The sequence below is a fragment of the Callospermophilus lateralis genome, chromosome 11 (genome assembly GCF_048772815.1).
Source record: "Callospermophilus lateralis isolate mCalLat2 chromosome 11, mCalLat2.hap1, whole genome shotgun sequence".
Taxonomy (NCBI): Eukaryota; Metazoa; Chordata; class Mammalia; order Rodentia; family Sciuridae; genus Callospermophilus; species Callospermophilus lateralis.
Window position 1 is genome coordinate 24,855,300 of NC_135315.1, and position 18,099 is coordinate 24,873,398.

General features: G+C 50.9%; 2 protein-coding genes across 2 annotated transcripts; one reads left to right on the top strand and one right to left on the bottom strand.

Annotated features, from left to right (window-relative positions):
• Nucleotides 1-4,337: 4,337 nt before the first annotated feature.
• Nucleotides 4,338-6,139, bottom strand: Gngt2 (G protein subunit gamma transducin 2). Its single transcript, XM_076871014.2, has 3 exons — nucleotides 5,963-6,139; nucleotides 4,919-5,024; nucleotides 4,338-4,463 (listed from the first exon to the last, which is right to left on the bottom strand). The coding sequence occupies exons 2-3, from the start codon at nucleotides 5,000-5,002 to the stop codon at nucleotides 4,338-4,340; spliced, it is 210 nt and encodes a 69-aa protein (XP_076727129.1). The 5' UTR covers nucleotides 5,003-5,024; nucleotides 5,963-6,139.
• Nucleotides 6,140-8,144: 2,005 nt separating this feature from the next.
• On the top strand, nucleotides 8,145-18,032 carry Abi3 (ABI family member 3). Its single transcript, XM_076871341.2, has 8 exons — nucleotides 8,145-8,337; nucleotides 13,015-13,182; nucleotides 14,205-14,381; nucleotides 15,866-15,951; nucleotides 16,162-16,257; nucleotides 16,457-16,593; nucleotides 17,090-17,221; nucleotides 17,555-18,032. Exons 1-8 carry the CDS (start codon nucleotides 8,221-8,223, stop codon nucleotides 17,716-17,718), a joined length of 1,077 nt encoding a protein of 358 aa, XP_076727456.2. The 5' UTR covers nucleotides 8,145-8,220; the 3' UTR covers nucleotides 17,719-18,032.
• Nucleotides 18,033-18,099: the final 67 nt, after the last annotated feature.

Sequence of the window (18,099 nt, forward strand, 5' to 3'; positions counted from 1 at the left end):
AACATGTACAGATTTATGGAGTGCCTTCTAAAGGCCATGGCATCTTGGGCCATGTTGTGTTTAGCCAAAAATCTCTTCCCAGCAAAAGAAGCAAAGCACTAGATGTAGTGTGAATCCTGGGGAGAAAAAAAAAAAAAAAAAGTATGACATTAGTGAAGAAGCTGGGGAAGTATAAATAAAGTCTAGATCTTAGTTAATAGCATTGGATCAGTGTTAATTTCTTAGTTTTAATGAAAGTGCCATGGTTATGTAAGAGGCTAACATTAGGGAAAACAGATGAAGGACATAGGGGAACTCTCCATGGTATCTCCGCAGCTCCTCTGTAAATCTAAAATTATTTCAAAATAAAATCACTGAAGAAAAAAAAAAAAAGGAAGGAAAGGAAGAAAGAAAGCAGGTAATATTGAAAGCATCCACTAATCTCATCATGGGTCCAGCATCTGGAAGCAGGTGGCCTACAAAGTGATAGGATGACTATCACTGGTAAAGACCCAATGTGGCCGGGCACAGTGGTGCATGCCTGTAATCCCAGCAGCTTGGGGGCTGAGGCAGGAGTATTGGGAGTTCAAAGCCAGCCTCAGCAAAAACCAAAGTGCTAAGCAACTCAGTGAGACCCTGTCTCTAAAAAAATACAAAATAGGGCTGGGGAAGTGGCTCAGTGGTCCAGTGCCCCTCAATCCTTGGTACCTGTTCCCCCCACAAAAAAGACCCAATGTGGTGCCACCAGCCTAGCTGGGAAACCCTGCTGTGCACAGATGATGACGTGCTGTCTGAAAATCTGCTGGATGTGTTCTGAATTGAACCAGTGATAAGACACAGTGCTTGCTTGCTTTCCTTTTTTTTTTTTTCCTGGTGCTGGGGACACACTAGGCAAGCACTACCAATAAGCTACACTTCCGGCCCTAAACGGTGCTCTCCTTTCACACCTAAAAAATTTAAGGATCTATGGGATCAAGGTTGGGATGGATGTCTTGGATGACAACAATGGCCCCCTCTTGCTGGGCTTGATGGCACACGCCTTTAGTCCCAGCAAGTTCAAAGTCAGCAACTCAGCAAGGCCTTAGGTAACTAAGCAAGACCCTGTTTCAAAATAAAAAGGGCTGGGGTGTTGCTCAGTGGTTAAGTGCCCCTGGATCCTGCCCCCCCACCGCCCCTTCTAAAAAAAATGGCCCACTCTTAGAATGATCACTTCCATCCTCACTCTGCCGTGTGAGGTGTGGGCATGGCAGGAAGGAATGCTGCTGTCGGACACAGCAGTGTGGTTCCTTCAAATGGAGGCTGAGATCTCTACTTGGCATTTTGAGGCTCTTGATGTCAAATAAACAAACAAATAAAAAAAAAGACAGGAAAGGAGTCAGAGTGTTGGGCTGGTGTCCTGTCTTGAGATTCCGGCTGTTACCATACCTCAGGGTGACCAGGAAAGGGATGTAGGAGCCAGAGATCATCTGGGCCACTTTGAGTGAAAGCAAGCTGAATAAACCACTTCTCTGTGCGGAGTCCCAGGAGGGCTCCAACCTCTCAGGAAGAAAGTTACAGTCACCTCTGGGACTAAGCACCCATTCGAGGAGGTTCTACCTGAAGGAAGGAGAAGGGCCAGGCCAGGTAGGCAGAAAGACGCATAGCCACGTGGCCTATGACAACATGAGGCCGGCCCCATCTCTTTCTCCTTTCTTCTTTTTTTCAACCAAGAGATTTTATTGGGGGGATGCCAATGGGGAAGAAAAGGAGAGGAAGAGAGCAGCCTCTTTCTCCTTTCTTAATGGAACCATGTGGAGTATTTCCCTTTCCCATTTTCTGAGATAAGAATTATTGCAATAAATGATGTTCTCAGTCCTCTTCTTTTCCTTCTCTTCAACTGGGTATATTGAGGCTGACTGAACTCACTCTGGGTTGCACAGTGGCGAGATGGAGCCAGGATGCTATCATGAAGTGGAGATACAGGGTTCTGACCACGACCTCACCTGAACTTACCCTTACTCTGCCTTCAGGCTGTGGGGAAGGGAGGTGACACTGCAGCTGTACCTACGATGATCATGGTGTACATTTGATTTGTTTTCAGACATTTGCTTTCAATCCTATCTAGTAAATTCTCCAAGCCAGGGGCTTGGATATCATCCTTAAAAACTCACCACTCGATAAGACATCGAGATCTGAAAACTTTATTTCCAACTCTTCAACCTACCACCCAACAACCTGCCACATGGCCACTGTCCTAATTCAGGCTTTCTCACCTCTCCCAGGATGGAATGGTCACCTCCTTAATTGCCTCTCTGCTCCTCCCTCTTTCCCCTTTCTATCGTGTCAAGAGCAAATCTCCTTCTGATACCACTAAGTCACTCCCAGCAGATAAGGCTGGGATCAGCAAGTGAGACCCTCCCCTGGTCACCTCCAGCCCCACATCTCTAGCAGCGTATCCTGAGAATCTGGGCCTCTCTCCTGATATTCCAACTCCAACCTGCTTGTTGTTTCCATTCAAACCACAATTATATTTTTTTGTCCTAACGATGCCTATGCTTATACTGCCCCTTCAGCCAGGAGTGCCATCTGGCCACTCATTTACAACCCCCCACCCCCATCACTTCCTTCTGGAGGCCTCTCCTGCCCTTCCTGCCAGAATCTAACGCACCCATTCAGCTGGATTAGGTAGCCCTCCTGCGGGCTGTGTCCTATTCCATACACAGGACATGCACACGGTTCCCTGGGTGTCTGCTTATCTGTAGACCCTTCAGATAGTCAGTTTCACCCACCATGTGTCCCCAGTCCTTGGCATGATCCAGCCTCTTCTGATAGGTGAAGCCTGTCCCTTGGTTGTTAGAGTCTGTAAACAAGTCTGGATGGCGCCTGGCAAAATGCCAGAGGGAGTGGTTCGTAAAGTAACAAAAGCGAGCCATTAAGTGTGGAGATTTCTGATTGGTTGACTGCTGTATCTAGTTTATGCTAATTAAGATAAGCTGTGCAAAATGTATAAATACCTCTGTTGTCCTACAATAAACGGCTTCCATTCCTGCTGCATCAACGTACACAAGTTATTCGTCACACCCCCCCCCCCCCCCCCCCCCCCCGGATATTTTGCTGCAGCCGGACTGCGGCACTTGGTTGCTTAAATACTTTGCTGTGCTTCTTCTTGTCCTTCAGATGAAGAAGAAAGTTCTTGGCCAGATGTGGTGATTCCAGCTGCTCACAGGTGGCTGAGGCAGGAGGATCACAGGTTCAAAGTCAGCCTCAGCAACTTAGCAAGGCTGTAAGCAACCTAGTGAGACCCTGTCTCAAAATAAAAAATAAAAAGGTCTGGGATGTGGCTCAGGAGTTTAAACACCCTTGAGTTCAACTCCTGGCCAAAAAGAAAAAAAAAAAGTTCTTAACTGAGTACTCAGGAAGGTCCTTCAAGACTTGACCCTGATCTCCCTCTCCAGTCTCGTTCTGCAGTCCCTCCAGGGGCATCCATGCTGACCTTGTTCATTGCCCTGAGTGTCCATCTACTGTTGTTCCTGCACTGCCCTTGACTTTCCCATTGTAGCATTTATTGATTTAATTGTAAATTGATTCATGTCTTCTCCACCAAATTCCATGAAGATAGGAACCATGTTCATCCTGCTCATACTTTTAACCCTAGAGCTCAGCACATAAGACCCTCAGCAATTTTAAATAAATCACGAAATCACAACTTTACAAACTCTCTGTTGGCTGGGCACAGTGGTAGACGCCTGTAATCTGGGCAACTTGGGAGTCTGAAACAGGAGGCGCTCAAGTTCCAGGCCAGCCTCAACAATTATGGAGACTCAGCAACTTAGCAAGACCCTGTCTCAAAATGAAAAATAAAAAGGGCTGGGGATGTGGCTCAGTGGTAAAGCATCCCTGGGTTCAATCCCTGGTGCCAAAAAGAAAAAAAAAATGTTCGTGTCATCAGGCCATTTGGGGGCATCTAAATGACTAGAAAGAGGATCACAGGACAGGCAGGACATGAGATGTGGTAAAGGACCCCCCAACCCCAGCTCCCAACCCAAACCATGTGGAAAAGCTTTTTCCCTAAAAGAGGGGGAAGGGAAAGCATGGAGGGGTTTGGGGAGTAGCTAATGCTTCCCAGGACTGTCCTCTGGGGCCCCAAGGTACTTCCTCAGGCAAAGCTCAGGGTGTTTCGAAAGTGGGGTCTTCAGTGACCCAGCAGGAGGACAGGGAGGAAGGTGGGGCCAGGGAATAGATTCACAACGCGTTCATTCAAGTATCTTTACTGATTCCGTGACAAGAGAAGGTGAACAATCACTAGTTTTCTGGGTTCCCAGAACACTTGGGTCCTGGCTGAGGAGGGACAGACACGCAGGGGGAGGTGCCCAGAGCCATCAGCTGATCGCGCAGGAGCCTTTCTCCCTGAAGGGATTCTTGTCCTCAGGGACGCCTTTGAGAAGAGGGTCGTTCCCTGCCTGGGCCTCCACATAATCCTTGATATCCTTTCCTGTCTTGGAAATCTGTGAGGACACAAAATATGATCATACTCCGTGTTTATTTCTCAAGATCCATGACTTGGTCAGTCCCAGGGAAACAGGCTTCTGGACAAGGTAGGGATGGAGGCCAAAAAGGAGAAAGGTGAAAGGGAGAGGTAGGTAGGAGGCCTTGACCTGGCCCTCAAACCCTGACCCGACCTTCTGGGATGCTTGGCCAGGCCCAGTTAGAGACAGACCTGGACACACACAGGGCTCCATGGTCATTTCTCCTGTGCCCAGGGGACTGTGGCACCTTTCCCACGGATCAAATCCAGCCTCCTTTCACATCCTACCCCAACCCAGAGGCACTTCCTGGTTCCTTTGCTACCCAGGAAAGACCCCACTATCCCCTTATCGTCACTTCCTCCTTCATATCACAGATCCATCCAGAACAGGAAGTAACAGAGAAAAGGAGAGGAGGGAGGGGAGAGGAGGCTCACCGGAACTCTTGTGTTCTTCACTTCTTTCTTTAGCTGTTCCACTTCCATCTTCAGTAGCTCCTTTTCACTGAGATCTTGCGCCATTTTGCCCTAAAGAGACCTGGCCCTGGAAAGGGTTCAGCAATCAGGATTATGGATCCCATCAGCTCTTCCAACTCCCTCCGTACCTCAACTTTTACCCTCTCCCCAGCAGCATCCCTCAGGTCAGGTCATTGTTAGATATGTCTTCACTCCATCCCTCCACCCACTGTCCCATCCTGAGCGTAGGGTCAGGAGGAGAGGAAGCCCTCAGTCTGATAGGGGAGGCACAGTCTTTGCTTTTGCATAAGGACCTGTCTAAGAAGGAAACAGAGAAGGAAGAAAAAAATGAGTTTCTTTCAGCAAGGAAGACTTGGGAAGCATATCTCCTGTTCCACAAAATGATTCAGGTAGACATTTTTTGTTGTCTCCAGTCCTGGCAGGGGACAGTACAGCCTAGTGTTAGGAGCAGGGGCCCAGCTCTGCTGCTTCCTCACTGCCTGCCTAAAGCAAGACATTCAATCTCCCTGAATCTTAGTTTCCCCATCTGTGAAATAGGTATTATAATAATAGTACCTACCTCACAGGATTGTTGTGAGAAGTGGGAAAATAATGCATATGGCAGGGCACAGTGGCACACGCCTTGAATCCCAGTGACTTGGGAAACTGAGGCAGGAGGATCACAAGTTTGTGTCTAGCCCTGGCAATTTAGGGTGACCCTGTCTCACAAAAAAAAAAAAAAAAGGGGGGGCTGGGATCAGGGTATACCATCCCTGGAGATTCAGTCTCAAGGAAGAAAAAGAAAAGGAGGAGAAAGAGGAGGAGAAGGAGAAGGAACTATTGCATATGCAATATTTAATACACTGGCTAGCACACAATGAACATAACACATTTCTCCTAATTATTATCACTGATAACAATGTCATTATTATCATCACTGCAGGGTAATCCAAAAGACCTGCCTGGTGCCTAACCTTGATCATACTAAGTCTAGATCCCCGCCCAGTAAGACCTCAGCCCCCTCACCTGCCGAGAAGAGCACTCCAAGTCACTTCTCCAAGACCCAGGCAAGATGGTGTTTGAGCCTCCTAGCTCTTCATCAGCTGAAAATCTTTGGATAAAGCAGATGGTCTGGAAACCCAAATCTCTGATGCCTAAGCTGATCATAGGCTCAGGTTCTAAGCCCATCCACCGCCTGAGCCTCCAAGACTGCTGCACCAGCGCAGAGAGGCTGACATTCTGCCCATAGAGTAGGGAAAAGAAGCCACCTTCAGTGTGTGCCTCTGAGCTTTGTCCTTGGCACTCTGCATCAGCCCCACCCCTCTAGTGACCCTCAGTCTTCTCCTTCCCCAGCTCCCTGCCCCCGGCCCTAGCTCTTCTTGCCTGATGTCCCCCACCTCTGAGCTGCTTCCAGGCTCTTCTTGCCCAGGGGCCAAGTCCCAGACCAGCTCCTGACTCCCCTCATCTGGAAGCCTTTGTGTCCCCCTTTGACTCCCCACAATTTCACCTTGCAGGGGCTCCTGGCTCACTCTTCATTCACTCATTCCATAAAAAATTTCTCGTTTACAATACTGTGCCGCTGGGCTGGGGATGTGGCTCAAGCAGTAGCGCACTCGCCTGCCATGCATGCGGCCTGGGTTCGATCCTCAGCACCACATACAAACAAAGATGTTGTGTCCACCGAAAACTAAAATAAATAAATAAATATTAAAATTCTCTAAAAAAAAAATTTTTAAAAACACAAAAAAAACCAATACTGTGCCGCTTAGGCCTGGGGGCGATGGCCACCCAGCTGCCCATGTCCTTGCTTCCTGGCCTGAGCCCTAGGTGTGGGTCTCCCTTATCTACTGTAGTCCTTGATAAGGGGCCCACATCCTGTCTTTCTCCTGGTATCCTCCCAGCATATGCCGCTGGTTGACACCTGTCAAATGCAAGAGACTCTCTCAAGGAGAAGGTGTTAAGGAACCAATGCATTCTCCTCTTGTTCTCTGCCTTGGGGCTGACAGACTGGGGGTGAGAGGGGCAGGTCCATGCCCACTCCAGGACCCAAGACCCAGGTGCAGCTGTGAACCCTAAGAATTTTTTTGGAGGGGTACTAGGAATTGAACCAAGGGACACTCTACCACTGAACTACATCCCTGGCAGGATCTCATTACGTTGCTTAGGACCTTGCTAAGTTGCTGAGGCTGGCTTTGAACTTGCAATCCCCCTGCCTTAGCCCCTGAATCACTGGAATTTCAGGTGTGTGCCACCACGCCCCACCAAACACTGAGAATTAGACAGAATCCCAGAATTCACCAACTTCTCCCCTCTTGTTTACTTTTTTGAGGTGTTGGGGATCAAACCCAGGGCTAGGCGAACACACTACCACTGAGCTACATCCCCAGCCCTCAGCTCCCCTGTTAAGACACGAACTGGATGGAGCCCGTGGCTCTAGAGGGAGGCTCCATGCTCTCCATCACTACTGCCCCCAACCCACAAGTTAACCTAGAACTTTAACTTCGTGTTGTCTCAAATCAAAATCCTTCCTGTTGTCTGATTTCTGAGTCCCTCACGCCAGATGTCACACTCAGTCAGTTTCATCTTGTTCAACCTCCATCAGACACAGAGCCTCTATAGCAAACCTTTATCTCACCTGACCCTTCGCAGGCTTGGTAACACTTCTCCAGGAACTTCTGCCTGTGTCTTCCTAGTGTCTAACCCTGATTTCTCTTGCTGCTGCATGGGTTGTTATTCATTGTCACTGTCCACAGTCTCCACCCCCCGAGTATGACTGATCTCCATATCGTATTCACCCTCCACTCCCCTGTCCTTTGGTGACTCATCCCAGGGCTTCCCAAGGAAGCCCCCACCCTCCGCCCTTTCCTCCCCTCTTCCATGAGTGGAAAATCCACACCCCCAGAGCAGACCAGCCCCCTTCCTCCTCAGTCTCCCACCCCATCCCCCCACCGACCAGTTTCCTCTCCAGGACCAGGGAGCAATCACAGCCTCCTGGACCTTGGCTTCCTCTTCTGGGTGGGATTGGGGGCTGGGCCCCCAAACAGGGCCCCCCTGGCTTCCCCCTTCCTCTGGACTGGGGACAGAGAGGCACAGGCTCAGGGAGCAGGGACTGACTTCCTCTTGTCCCGGAATGAGCTTGCCTGCCCTTTGCGAGCAGGTTTGGGTCTCTCACACAGAGGAAACCAAAAGCAGAAAGAGGGAGGGCAGACAGAGCGACCAATCAAGGGCAGGGCGAGGCTCAAAACCAGCGGGCTCCCTGGGGAGCCCCACCGAGGCTGGGGGCGATGGCGGAGCTGCAGCAGCTACAAGAGTTTGAGATCCCCACGGGCCGGGAGGCTCTGAGAGGCAATCACAGCGCCTTGCTGCGGGTGGCTGACTACTGCGAGGACAACTATGTGCAGGTAGGTGGTGGAGTGGGCGCAGGCCAGGACGACGGGCCCTCAGGGCCCTTGCAGCCCAGCTTCAGGGGCCGTGGCAGCCATCTGACAGGTGCTTGTTCTGGGCCTTGACTTCCACTCCAGGCTTCAGCCTTAGCCCAGGCCCCAAAGCTCAGCTACTCAAGTGACAACTGGGCCCCTTCTCCTGAGAGAGCCTCAGAGGTCTGGGACATCCTATTCTTGGGCCAGACCCCAGACTCATGTCTCTCAGAACCCCTGCTCCAGAGGCCCAAAGACCCTTTCCTTCTGGTACATTCCATTTCAGTCTGGCTCTAGATGAGATGTCAGAAGACCTTCCCGGATGCTGTAGTGAACTTAAGACAGACTAGAGAAGGGAATTTGTTCCTTGATATTTGAGAGTGGAGAAAAGTCAGAGCAGGCTCACCTAAAGAGAAGGGGGCTGATGAAGATGAAGGGGGTTACGACATGGCTGCTGGGAGCAGGTCCCAGGCAAGGCGAGGAGAGTGCCACTGTAGAAATGTCTTTTTTAAATTGCGCGGTTGTCTCAGGACAGACAAAGTAGGTTCCTGGGTCTTGAAGAGGGGCAGGGGAACCGAATGACTGAACACTTCTGTGTTTTCATTTACCCTCACAACTGCCTCTGGAGAAAAGTATTAAAATTCCTATTTTACGAATCTGAAAACAGCAGCTTGGGGAGGTGAGGTGACTTGTCCAAGGTCACCCAGCTCTGAAACTGCTGAGCAGAGCATCAGCCCTGGCCTCCCTGACTTTCCATGCCAATATCTTTCCTCTCCGTCCTTCTGCCTCCCTGTCATGTCCTCTGATTAATTTTATGGCTTTTTTTTTTTTTGTGGTGGTGGTTGTTGTTGTACAGGGAATTGAACTCAGGGGCACTCGACCACTGAGCCCCATCCCCAGCCCTATTTTGTATTTTATTTAGAGACAGGGTCTCACTGAGTTGCTTAGGGCCTTGCTAAATTGCTGGGGCTGGCTTTGAACTCATAATCCTCCTGCCTCCGCCTCCCCAGCCACTGGGATTACAGGTGGCTTTTCTCTGTTACCTTAAGACTGAATGGCTGTGCCTGTTACCTCTTGGGCAAAACTTTTCTAGAGAATTGCCCCAGGGCCTCCTGGCATAATAAGAGAGTTGGGGGTGAGGACGGAGCAAACCTGAGCTGAAAATACTCTAAGCCAAGTCTGTGTAGGTGCTGACTGATCAGCCTGTAGATGAGATGGAACATGGATCGATAAATAGCTCTGTTCTCCTGGCACTAAAAACTATGCTCATATGGACAAGGATAAAAACACTCCTTTCCATTTTCTTCAATAACTTCTACACATGTGAAGTTCTTCCAGATGGGTTCTTTCTTGTTTGCACATACAGGGCACACTCAGGATTTGAGGTCCCAAAGACCTGAGTCCAATTTCTACCTCTGCCACCTGCCAATCACAGGACCTGGGGCAAATTCCCCCTCAGGGTCTTATACCTTGACTTTTTAACTGTATTAGAGCGTTTAGCTCAGTGCCCACTCCTTAAGAAGGGCAGGAAGAATAGCAGTTATTCTCATCACTGCTATTATTGTCCTTTAGAAGGATGAAAGGTACACATGATTAAAGAAACTCCATTCTATTGAGATGACACAGCCCTTGCAAAAACACTTCAGGCCAGGCACAGTGGCACATGCCTATAATCCCAGTGATTTAGGAGGCTGAGGCAGGAGGATTATAAATTCAAAGCTAGCCTCATCAACTAAGCGAGGCCCTAAGCAATTTAGTGAGACCCTGTCTCAAAATAAAAAATAAAATAAAATAAAAATAAAAAGGGCTGGAGATGTGGCTCCGTGGTTAAGTGCCTCTGGGTTCAGTCCCTGGTACAAAAACAAAACAAAAACCACTCCAGATACTGGGAGCCCTGGCCCCTCAGAATCCCTGGACTCTTGCTTTCTTCATGCAGAGCACTAACTACTAGAGATGCAGCCAGTTACCTTTTCTGGACTCGTTCCTGGCCCCTTCTTCTCCACCTCAACCTTTCTCTCCCTACCCCAACCATGGTGACAGGAAATTCATGGGAAATGGGAGAAAGCCGACTGGGGTCAACTGCAGAGTTCTCAGTCAGGGTTGATTGACTTTACAAACAGAGTAATTTGCATGGTGAACGAGCTGGCGGCCCTGATGATGGGTTCCAGACCCTTGTTCCTCCAGCCCTAACTTTGGACTAAGACCAGAGCTGGGGGTCAGAAAGTGTCTAGGCTTAAGGCATGCAGAGCTGGGCTCACACACTTTTCCTGTTTGGGCTGACAGTTTCACATGCTAGTCTGGGGAGAGAACTGTCCAGAAGAAGAGTTAAGAAATTTGGGTGGAGACCCAGGAGTAGTTAGTTTCATTCTGGGCTTTGTTTCCTCACTTACTGAGGGAAGATCTTGAGCTTGAACAAGACCTGCTGTCCTTTCTGGTTTAACATCCTGAGTTGATTTCTTTGCCTATTCAAAGTCCTTTGGTGACATATGCTGATGAGATGTAAATTTAGATACATATGTGGATTAGATGTAAATTGGCATGCAAAGGAGCATCATTTTCCTGCTGTTGGAGCAGAAAGGCAGGGAGGAGAGAACCAGAATGAGGGCTTCCCAGAAGGTTCTGGGAGTCAGCCAGGTTTCTCTCGGGACTCTGAAAATGTCTAGGTCTGTTCCCCACTAACAGGTCCTGAGCAGCATCTGAGAGCTGAAGCAAGGAGACCCCAAGGGTGGCCTTTCCTGTCAGTGCAGGGCCCTGCCCCCCGGGGAAGGTACAGGGTAGAGTCAACAAGCTCAGGACCCCATGGGAGATGCCGAAGTTGACAGGGGAAGCAAAAGACCAGAGAAGTTTTGCCCCAGCCTGATCTGGGACTGACAAAAGATGTCTTTTGTGTTTAGCCACCTTCTGCTCATCCCTCCTCTACTGACTGGCAGTGTGACCCTCAACAGTGGCCCACACCTTGTCTGACAGGTGGCCTGCAAGCGTTTGGGCTCCTACAAATGCATATTCATTAAGTATCTGTTGCCAGGCATGATGGCAAACGCCTATAATCCCAGCAGCTTGGGAGGCTGAGGCAGGAGGATCATGAGTTCAAAGCCAGCCTCAGTGGATTAGTGAGGCCTTAAGCAACTTAGCAAGACCCTGTCTCTATATAAAATATAAAAAAGGCTGTGGATGTGGCTCAGTGGTTAATTGCCCCTGAATTCAATCCCTGGTACAAAAATAAATAAATAATAAAAACACCACACATATTAAATATCTCCTGTGTGTTGGGCACTCTTCCAGACCCAGACAAACTCCCTACACTCATAGCACTTACATTTGGGGGAGAGGAATAGATAATATAGAGGTAAATAAGCAAATTATATTTATTTATTTATTTATTTGGGAGGTACCCAGATTGAACTCAGGAGCATTCAACCACTGAGCCACATCCCCAGTTCTATTTTGTATTTTATTTAGAGACAGGGTCTCACTGAGTTGCTAAGCACCTTGCTTTTGCTGAGGCTGGCTTTGAACTCTCAATCCCCCTGCCTCAGCCTCCTAAACTGCTGGGATTACAGGTGTGCACCACCACACCCCATAACAAATAATATCTGATGCTGTGAAGAACAGGGAAAATGTGACAGTCAATAGAGAGAAAGTGTCTCTGAGGTGAAACCAATTAACGAGGATTCTACGGAGTACAGAAAATGCAACGGCCCTGAGGTAGAACTGATCTAGCTTGTCCAGCAACAGAACCCCGGTGGCCGGTTCCTGGAGCTAGATGCAAGGGAGTAAGTGAGAAGGGGAGTGATAGAGGAGAGGATGAAGAAAAAGGCAGGAGCCAGACCTGGAGGTGCTGTCTACAGGTCTTGGTCAGAAGTTTGGATTTTATTCTCAGCATATTAGGAAGCTATTAGAGGAATGAATGAATGAATGAATGAATGAATGAGGTCACTCCATTCTGGGTTACAGTTTTCTTACCTGAGTTCCCAAGCACCAAACCATAGACTGGGGCTCAACAAGGAGCATAGAGCCATCTTAGGAGGATTCAGGTACAGATTCCTTGGTCTTGCTCTTAGAGAATTTCAGTTTAAAGGTCAGGGGTGAAGGATGAGGTTGGTTGGCTTTTTTTTTTTTTTTTTTTTGTACAAGGGATTGAACCCAGGGGAGTTAACCACTGAGCCACATCCCTTGTTTGTTCATTTATTTATTTAAGACAGGGTCTCACTAAGTTGCTTAGGGCTTTACTAAAGTGCTGAGGCTGACCTCAAACCTGCAATCTTCCTGTGATTGCCTTTTAAATTTAAGGATATCTCCTCCAGCCAGTGTGCATTTCTTTTCTTTTCTACTCTTCACCTCCCAAACTCCAAGGGACATTTATCGCTGAAGTCCTCAGGGAGGCAGCAGGGTCATCTCAGCTCCATGCTCAGCTTGATTACTGGAGGAAGGCTATCTTTCTCTGCTCTCACACCCATTCCGCAAGGCTGCAGACTTTCTTTCCTGACATGCCCCAAGTCCCTCTTCCTATATCATTCTTCTAGAAGCCACCTCAACATCTAAGGGTTGCCACTTTCTCCCAATTCTGCTCCTGTCTTCTCTATATCACCTCCCACTCCATCCCACCCAACCAAAGACCCGATGGAATGTGCTGGACTCAGGCCAGGACTGTCTGTTTTTCAGGCCACAGACAAGCGGAAAGCACTAGAGGAGACCATGGCCTTCACCACCCAGGCACTGGCCAGCGTGGCCTACCAGGTGGGCAACCTGGCTGGGCACACTCTGCGTATGCTGGACCTGCAAGGGGTTGCCCTGCGGCAGGTGGAAGCCCGCGTGAGCACGCTGGGCCAGGTAAGTGTGCGGAAGACATTCCGGATCAGCCCCCAGCTCTTCAGCCCCACTCAGGCATTTTCTGCGGCAAAAGTTCCTTCCTGCCTTCCTTCATGTCCCAATGCCCAATTTGACTGCAGAAGGTTGGCACTTTCTAAGCTTTGGGAGGCTCCTTATCTCTAGCTAGGTCACAGTGGTGGGCTTTGCTGAATTCCCTGAAGGCAAAGCATTTTCTTTCTCTGGATGCTACCCTTGACATCAGAAAGCAATGCCTGCCAATCACAGTACAGGCGAGACACAAATGGACACTGTTTGTGTCTAAATACAGGCAGTAACTTAATAAATATCCTAGACTCAAGTGCTTGCTTGGCAAAGGTCATCTTTAACCCTGGAGGCACTGCCACCACTGTCAAGCCCCGAGCCTTTCCAGCATGTACACCCTCCTCCTTCCTCCCCGGGACCTTGAGCAAGGGCACTGTCCCAAACAGCTTGTGCACAAATCCAGTCGTACCTTGGACCTGGCCTTGAATCCCTCTCATGGTCAGTGCATGGGGTATGTCTTTTCCTCCCAGCCTGGCAGACCACAGTTCCCACCCTCTCAGAGATGTAGGCTTCTCTATGGAACATTCTAAGGGGAAGTTAATTCACTTATTTGTCCCCAAAGAGGAGAGCCTATCCATCCACGATTCTCTGCCAATTCCACATTATCTCCCTGTGCTCCCCGGCCAGCCCTGTCCTTCAGTCCCTTCCCAGCATCCCCAGGGATGTTGTGTTTCTCTCTTCCTCCCTTCCTGCTCAGCTAATAATAACCCTCATTCTCTTCCACCAGGAAGTTGCTCCAAAGTGACTCCATCCTCCCGTGCTACTCTTTTCCCAATTACTGTGTGGCCTTGGGCACAAAACTCACTCTTCCTCCGGGCCTCAGTGCCTCTTGGGATTCCCTACTCCCACCCCAATGTCTCTAGCCTCTTCCTCCCTTAAAGTGAAGGATGCTGGTCACGGACTGCCCCCCTCCCACTGTCACCTCAAACCCTGTCACGCAGATGGTGAACATGCATATGGAGAAGGTGGCCCGAAGGGAGATTGGCACCTTAGCCACTGTCCAGAGGCTGCCCCCTGGCCAGAAAGTCATCGCTCCTGAGAGCCTACCCCCCCTCACGCCCTACTGCAGGAGACCTCTCAACTTTGGCTGCCTGGATGACATTGGCCATGGAATCAAGGTAGAAAAGGAGCCCCCCTTCCCACAACCTGCCCTGTCCTGACTCAAGGCTCCTTTCTCTCTAGGACCCCAGTTCTTGTCCATGTTCTTGGTTTACCCTGCAATCGCTCTTTCCCCCCTCCCTGCAGCCACACCCTGAGTCCTCTCCTCTTCCCCAAATCTTGTAATTCTCCCTTGACCCTCTCCTCCCTAACTGACCTTTACCCTGTACTCAGATGATCTGCTGAGAGATCCTGATCGCCTGGCCCCTCGTTGGTCCTGGGTGTGTGTGTGTGAAGGAGAAGAGGGGGAAGGGAGGGTGTCAGAGTGTGCATGAGAACAGCTCCCTAACCACATGAGAACAGCGACTTCCTCTGTCTGGGGGTTTGAGGTTACTGAACTGAGCAGTCACCCCAGAGCTGCTGGTGGTGGAAAGGAGCAGGATGCAGCCACATAGGGGGAACATAGTGAAGAGAGGGGTGCTTTCCTTTCAGTTTATCTCTTTCTGAAAGATAGGAGAACACACACACACACACACACACACACACACACACTCACACACCTTTTGTCAATTCCTGTCTCCACACTTCATCACTCCAGACTAGATTACAAGCTCTTCTGTGTCTAAATGACCCCCACAACATCCCTAATATATAGCTCTCCCAAAAGGGGAATCCGTCACCAGTTCTTTGCACCAAAAAGTTCTTTCTGTTGTCTAAATTTCTTTTGCCCCACCCCACTCTTTTTTGGTGGTGCCAGGGATCAAACCCAGGGCCTTCTTGCACATACTAAACATGTGTTTTAACACTGAGTTACAGCCCAGCCCCTCCCTTATTCTTTATTCTTCAATTCAAGTTCCCTTTGTCTTTTTCCTAGTGAAGAACAGCAAATAGAGAACCTAGTTCCTCATGTGCTCACTCTTGACAAAATTCCAATTACAAAAGTGCCCTCTTGTAATGGTTCACACCCTGACATTTGCACACTACCTTCTAAGTGTCCCAGGTCCTGCTCCTCTGTCTTGAACTCTGAAAAGTCATTTTCATAGTTCTATGAAAATGACAGGTGAGACCCTTCTGAGAATGCCCTGTCCACTTCTCAGCTCATGTTGGGGTTGAGATCTAATCAAAGAACCACCAAGACACCCCAGCTTCCTCGGTTCTGGGATGGTTTTGGGGAAGGGTGAAGCTGAGGGGCCCACTCAGTCACTGTGGCTATGCAGAGGAAGTGGCCCTCCGACGTCTATGCTCTGCCTTTCAGTCAGAAACTCCAACTCGGTCGGTCAGTAGGGCCTGTGGCAGACTTGAGGCCCTGGGGACCGGGCAATGACAGGAGGCAAGTGGAGATGTGGGTAGGGCGGGAGAGGAGCTGGGAAGTGGAAGGGGGAACTTGCCGAGGCCCCGCTCTCCCTCCCACTTCTCGTCCGCCCCTCCACCCGCCTCCTCCGTGAGGAGGATGGGGATTGCCGCCCCACACCCCAGATGCCACCCCTACCCGCCTTCCTGGCAGGACCTGAGCACGCAGCTGTCACGGACTGGGACCCTGTCTCGAAAGAGCATCAAGGCGCCTGCAACACCTGCCTCCACCACGCTGGGGTGAGGTTCCTACCGCTTCCTAACCAGCCCGGGGCTGCAGCGCGCCATCCCGAAGCCACTCCCCCGCCCCCGCCGGCACCTGGCGCCCCGCTGCTCTCTGTGCTGTGCTTGACGCACGGCGTCCAATCACCCCTCCGCCAGCGCCCCCTCCTCCTCGAACCGAGCCCTGCGGGCCAAGAACTGTTCCCCCTTATGCTACCCCCTGCCCAGGAGACCACCCCGGATCCCGGAGCCCGTGCAGCTCCCAGTGGTGCCTGACGGCAAACTCTCGGCCGCCTCCTCCGCCTCTTCGCTGACCTCCGCCGGGTGAGCCCCACAATCGAGCCCGAGAGGGTGGTGGGTGGACTGTGGATATAAGGTCCCCCGCTCGTCATCACGGTGACCATGAGGTTGGGGGGGGGGATCACAGGCAAAGTTAGGAGGCGAGGTTTCGGATGGGAGGAGCGGGGCCTATTGGGGTCCGTCTTACAGAAAGCGTCCCAACCCGGCTTTCTCTGGGCTTCAGCAGCGCCGAAGGTGTCGGTGGGGTCCCTCAGTCCAAGGGACAGGCTCCCCCAACTCCACCTCCTCCACCCGCCGCCGCCGCCGCCGAGATGTTTCTGCCGCCCCCTCCACTCGAGGAGCTGACCCCGCCCCCACCAGGTAAGGAGCCCCGCCCTTCCCGGTGTCGCCGTCCCGAGGTCTCTGTCACACTTCGGCACCAGGTAGCTCTTGGCTCTAACCCTACCAGCCTCTGTGAGCGCTGCGTGGCTGATACACCGACCGGAGCGAAAGGCGGCAGAGCGAGTGAACTAAGTGAACTGGCACCTACTTAACACCAGGCCCCATGTTCAAAGTTTCTCTCCCATCTTCTCATTTCAACTTAACCGGAGAGAATCTCCACACTCTTATTTAACAGGCGAAAAAGCTGTGACTCCGATGTAAGGGGATCTGACTAGTGCCACCCAGTTAAATGGCAAAGTCTTACTACTCTATACTGCTCGATCTTTCAGCGTGTTCTGAGCACCATCTACATGCTATAGAAATTATGGGAGGATGGGTGCGCCCTGGAGGGAGATAGCATGAAATGGATAGATCTTGGGCCTCCTCTGGAGCAACAGCTTCCGGAGGCAGCCCTTGCTTTCCCTCCCTGCCGCAGAGCTGCCCCTGACCCTGGACCTGCCCCCTCCTCCGCCCCTGGAGGTAGAGGACCTGGGGCTGCCACCTCCACCCCCGCCAGGCTTTGGGCCGGATGAACCCAGCTGGGTCCCGGAGGCATACTTGGAAAAAGGTACCTGAGCCCTAGAACGGAGGGGCACCAGATCCTGCCGCCCTCTTTTGCCCTGACCCCCATCTCCCACCCCAAAGGCATTCTCCCCTCCCTCTGCAAAGGTGTGAACTTGTTATCCCCCGCCCCTCCCGTGATGTGATTGGATAGAAAGGAGCTGGCCTAGCATTGAATATTAACTAAGCTCGGGAGGGGGCCTGAAGCTCGGAAGGCACTCCTATTCCCTGCAGCCGTCTCCCCGAGTTGCTCCCCTAGAGTCCAGTGTTTGGCCCCTCCATCTCTATGCAGGAGGGGGCAGGAGGCACAACTCATGCACCCTTTCCTCCTGCCCTGCAGTGGTGACACTGTACCCATACACCCGCCAGAAGGACAACGAGCTCTCCTTCTCTGAGGGCACGGTCATCTGCGTCACCCGCCGCTACTCGGATGGCTGGTGCGAGGGCGTCTGCTCCGAGGGGACTGGATTCTTCCCGGGGAATTATGTGGAGCCCAGCAGCTGACAGCTCAGGGATCTCCCTGTACCCACCCAGGCTCTGCAGGGAGCAGGTGTCTTGAGCCCCAGAACAAAGCCTGCTCCAGTCAAGGCTGGACTAGGCCTGGCCACCTCTTAGTCTGCGAGCTGTGTTGTTCCTTTCCCCTTATTGTCGCGGGGGAGAGGTCCTAGGGACAGAGAGAAGATACCCAGAGACTTACTGCAAGTGAAAAAGAACTGGAAGTCAAAGAATTTGGTGATGTTGTCCAGAGGACCCCCTAATCCATGCAGAGTGGGATCTCCAGCTGCAAGTACCAACTTTGAATAAAACTGATGACCTGATGACTGCCCTGCAGGGCTAGAGGACCAGAGGGAAGGGATTGAAAGGCACTCAATTCTAAGGCTCCTG

Excerpts from the sequence above, each read along its gene's own strand:
- Gngt2 (XM_076871014.2), bottom strand. The coding sequence starts at position 5,002 with ATGGCGCAAGATCTCAGTGAAAAGGAGCTACTGAAGATGGAAGTGGAA. Across the intron at positions 4,464-4,918 it reads TGAAGAACACAAGAGTTCCG|ATTTCCAAGACAGGAAAGGA; the intron begins GTGAGCCTCCTC and ends GTGTCCTCACAG.
- Abi3 (XM_076871341.2), top strand. The coding sequence starts at position 8,221 with ATGGCGGAGCTGCAGCAGCTACAAGAGTTTGAGATCCCCACGGGCCGG. Across the intron at positions 13,183-14,204 it reads GCGTGAGCACGCTGGGCCAG|ATGGTGAACATGCATATGGA; the intron begins GTAAGTGTGCGG and ends CCTGTCACGCAG. Across the intron at positions 17,222-17,554 it reads GGAGGCATACTTGGAAAAAG|TGGTGACACTGTACCCATAC; the intron begins GTACCTGAGCCC and ends CCTGCCCTGCAG.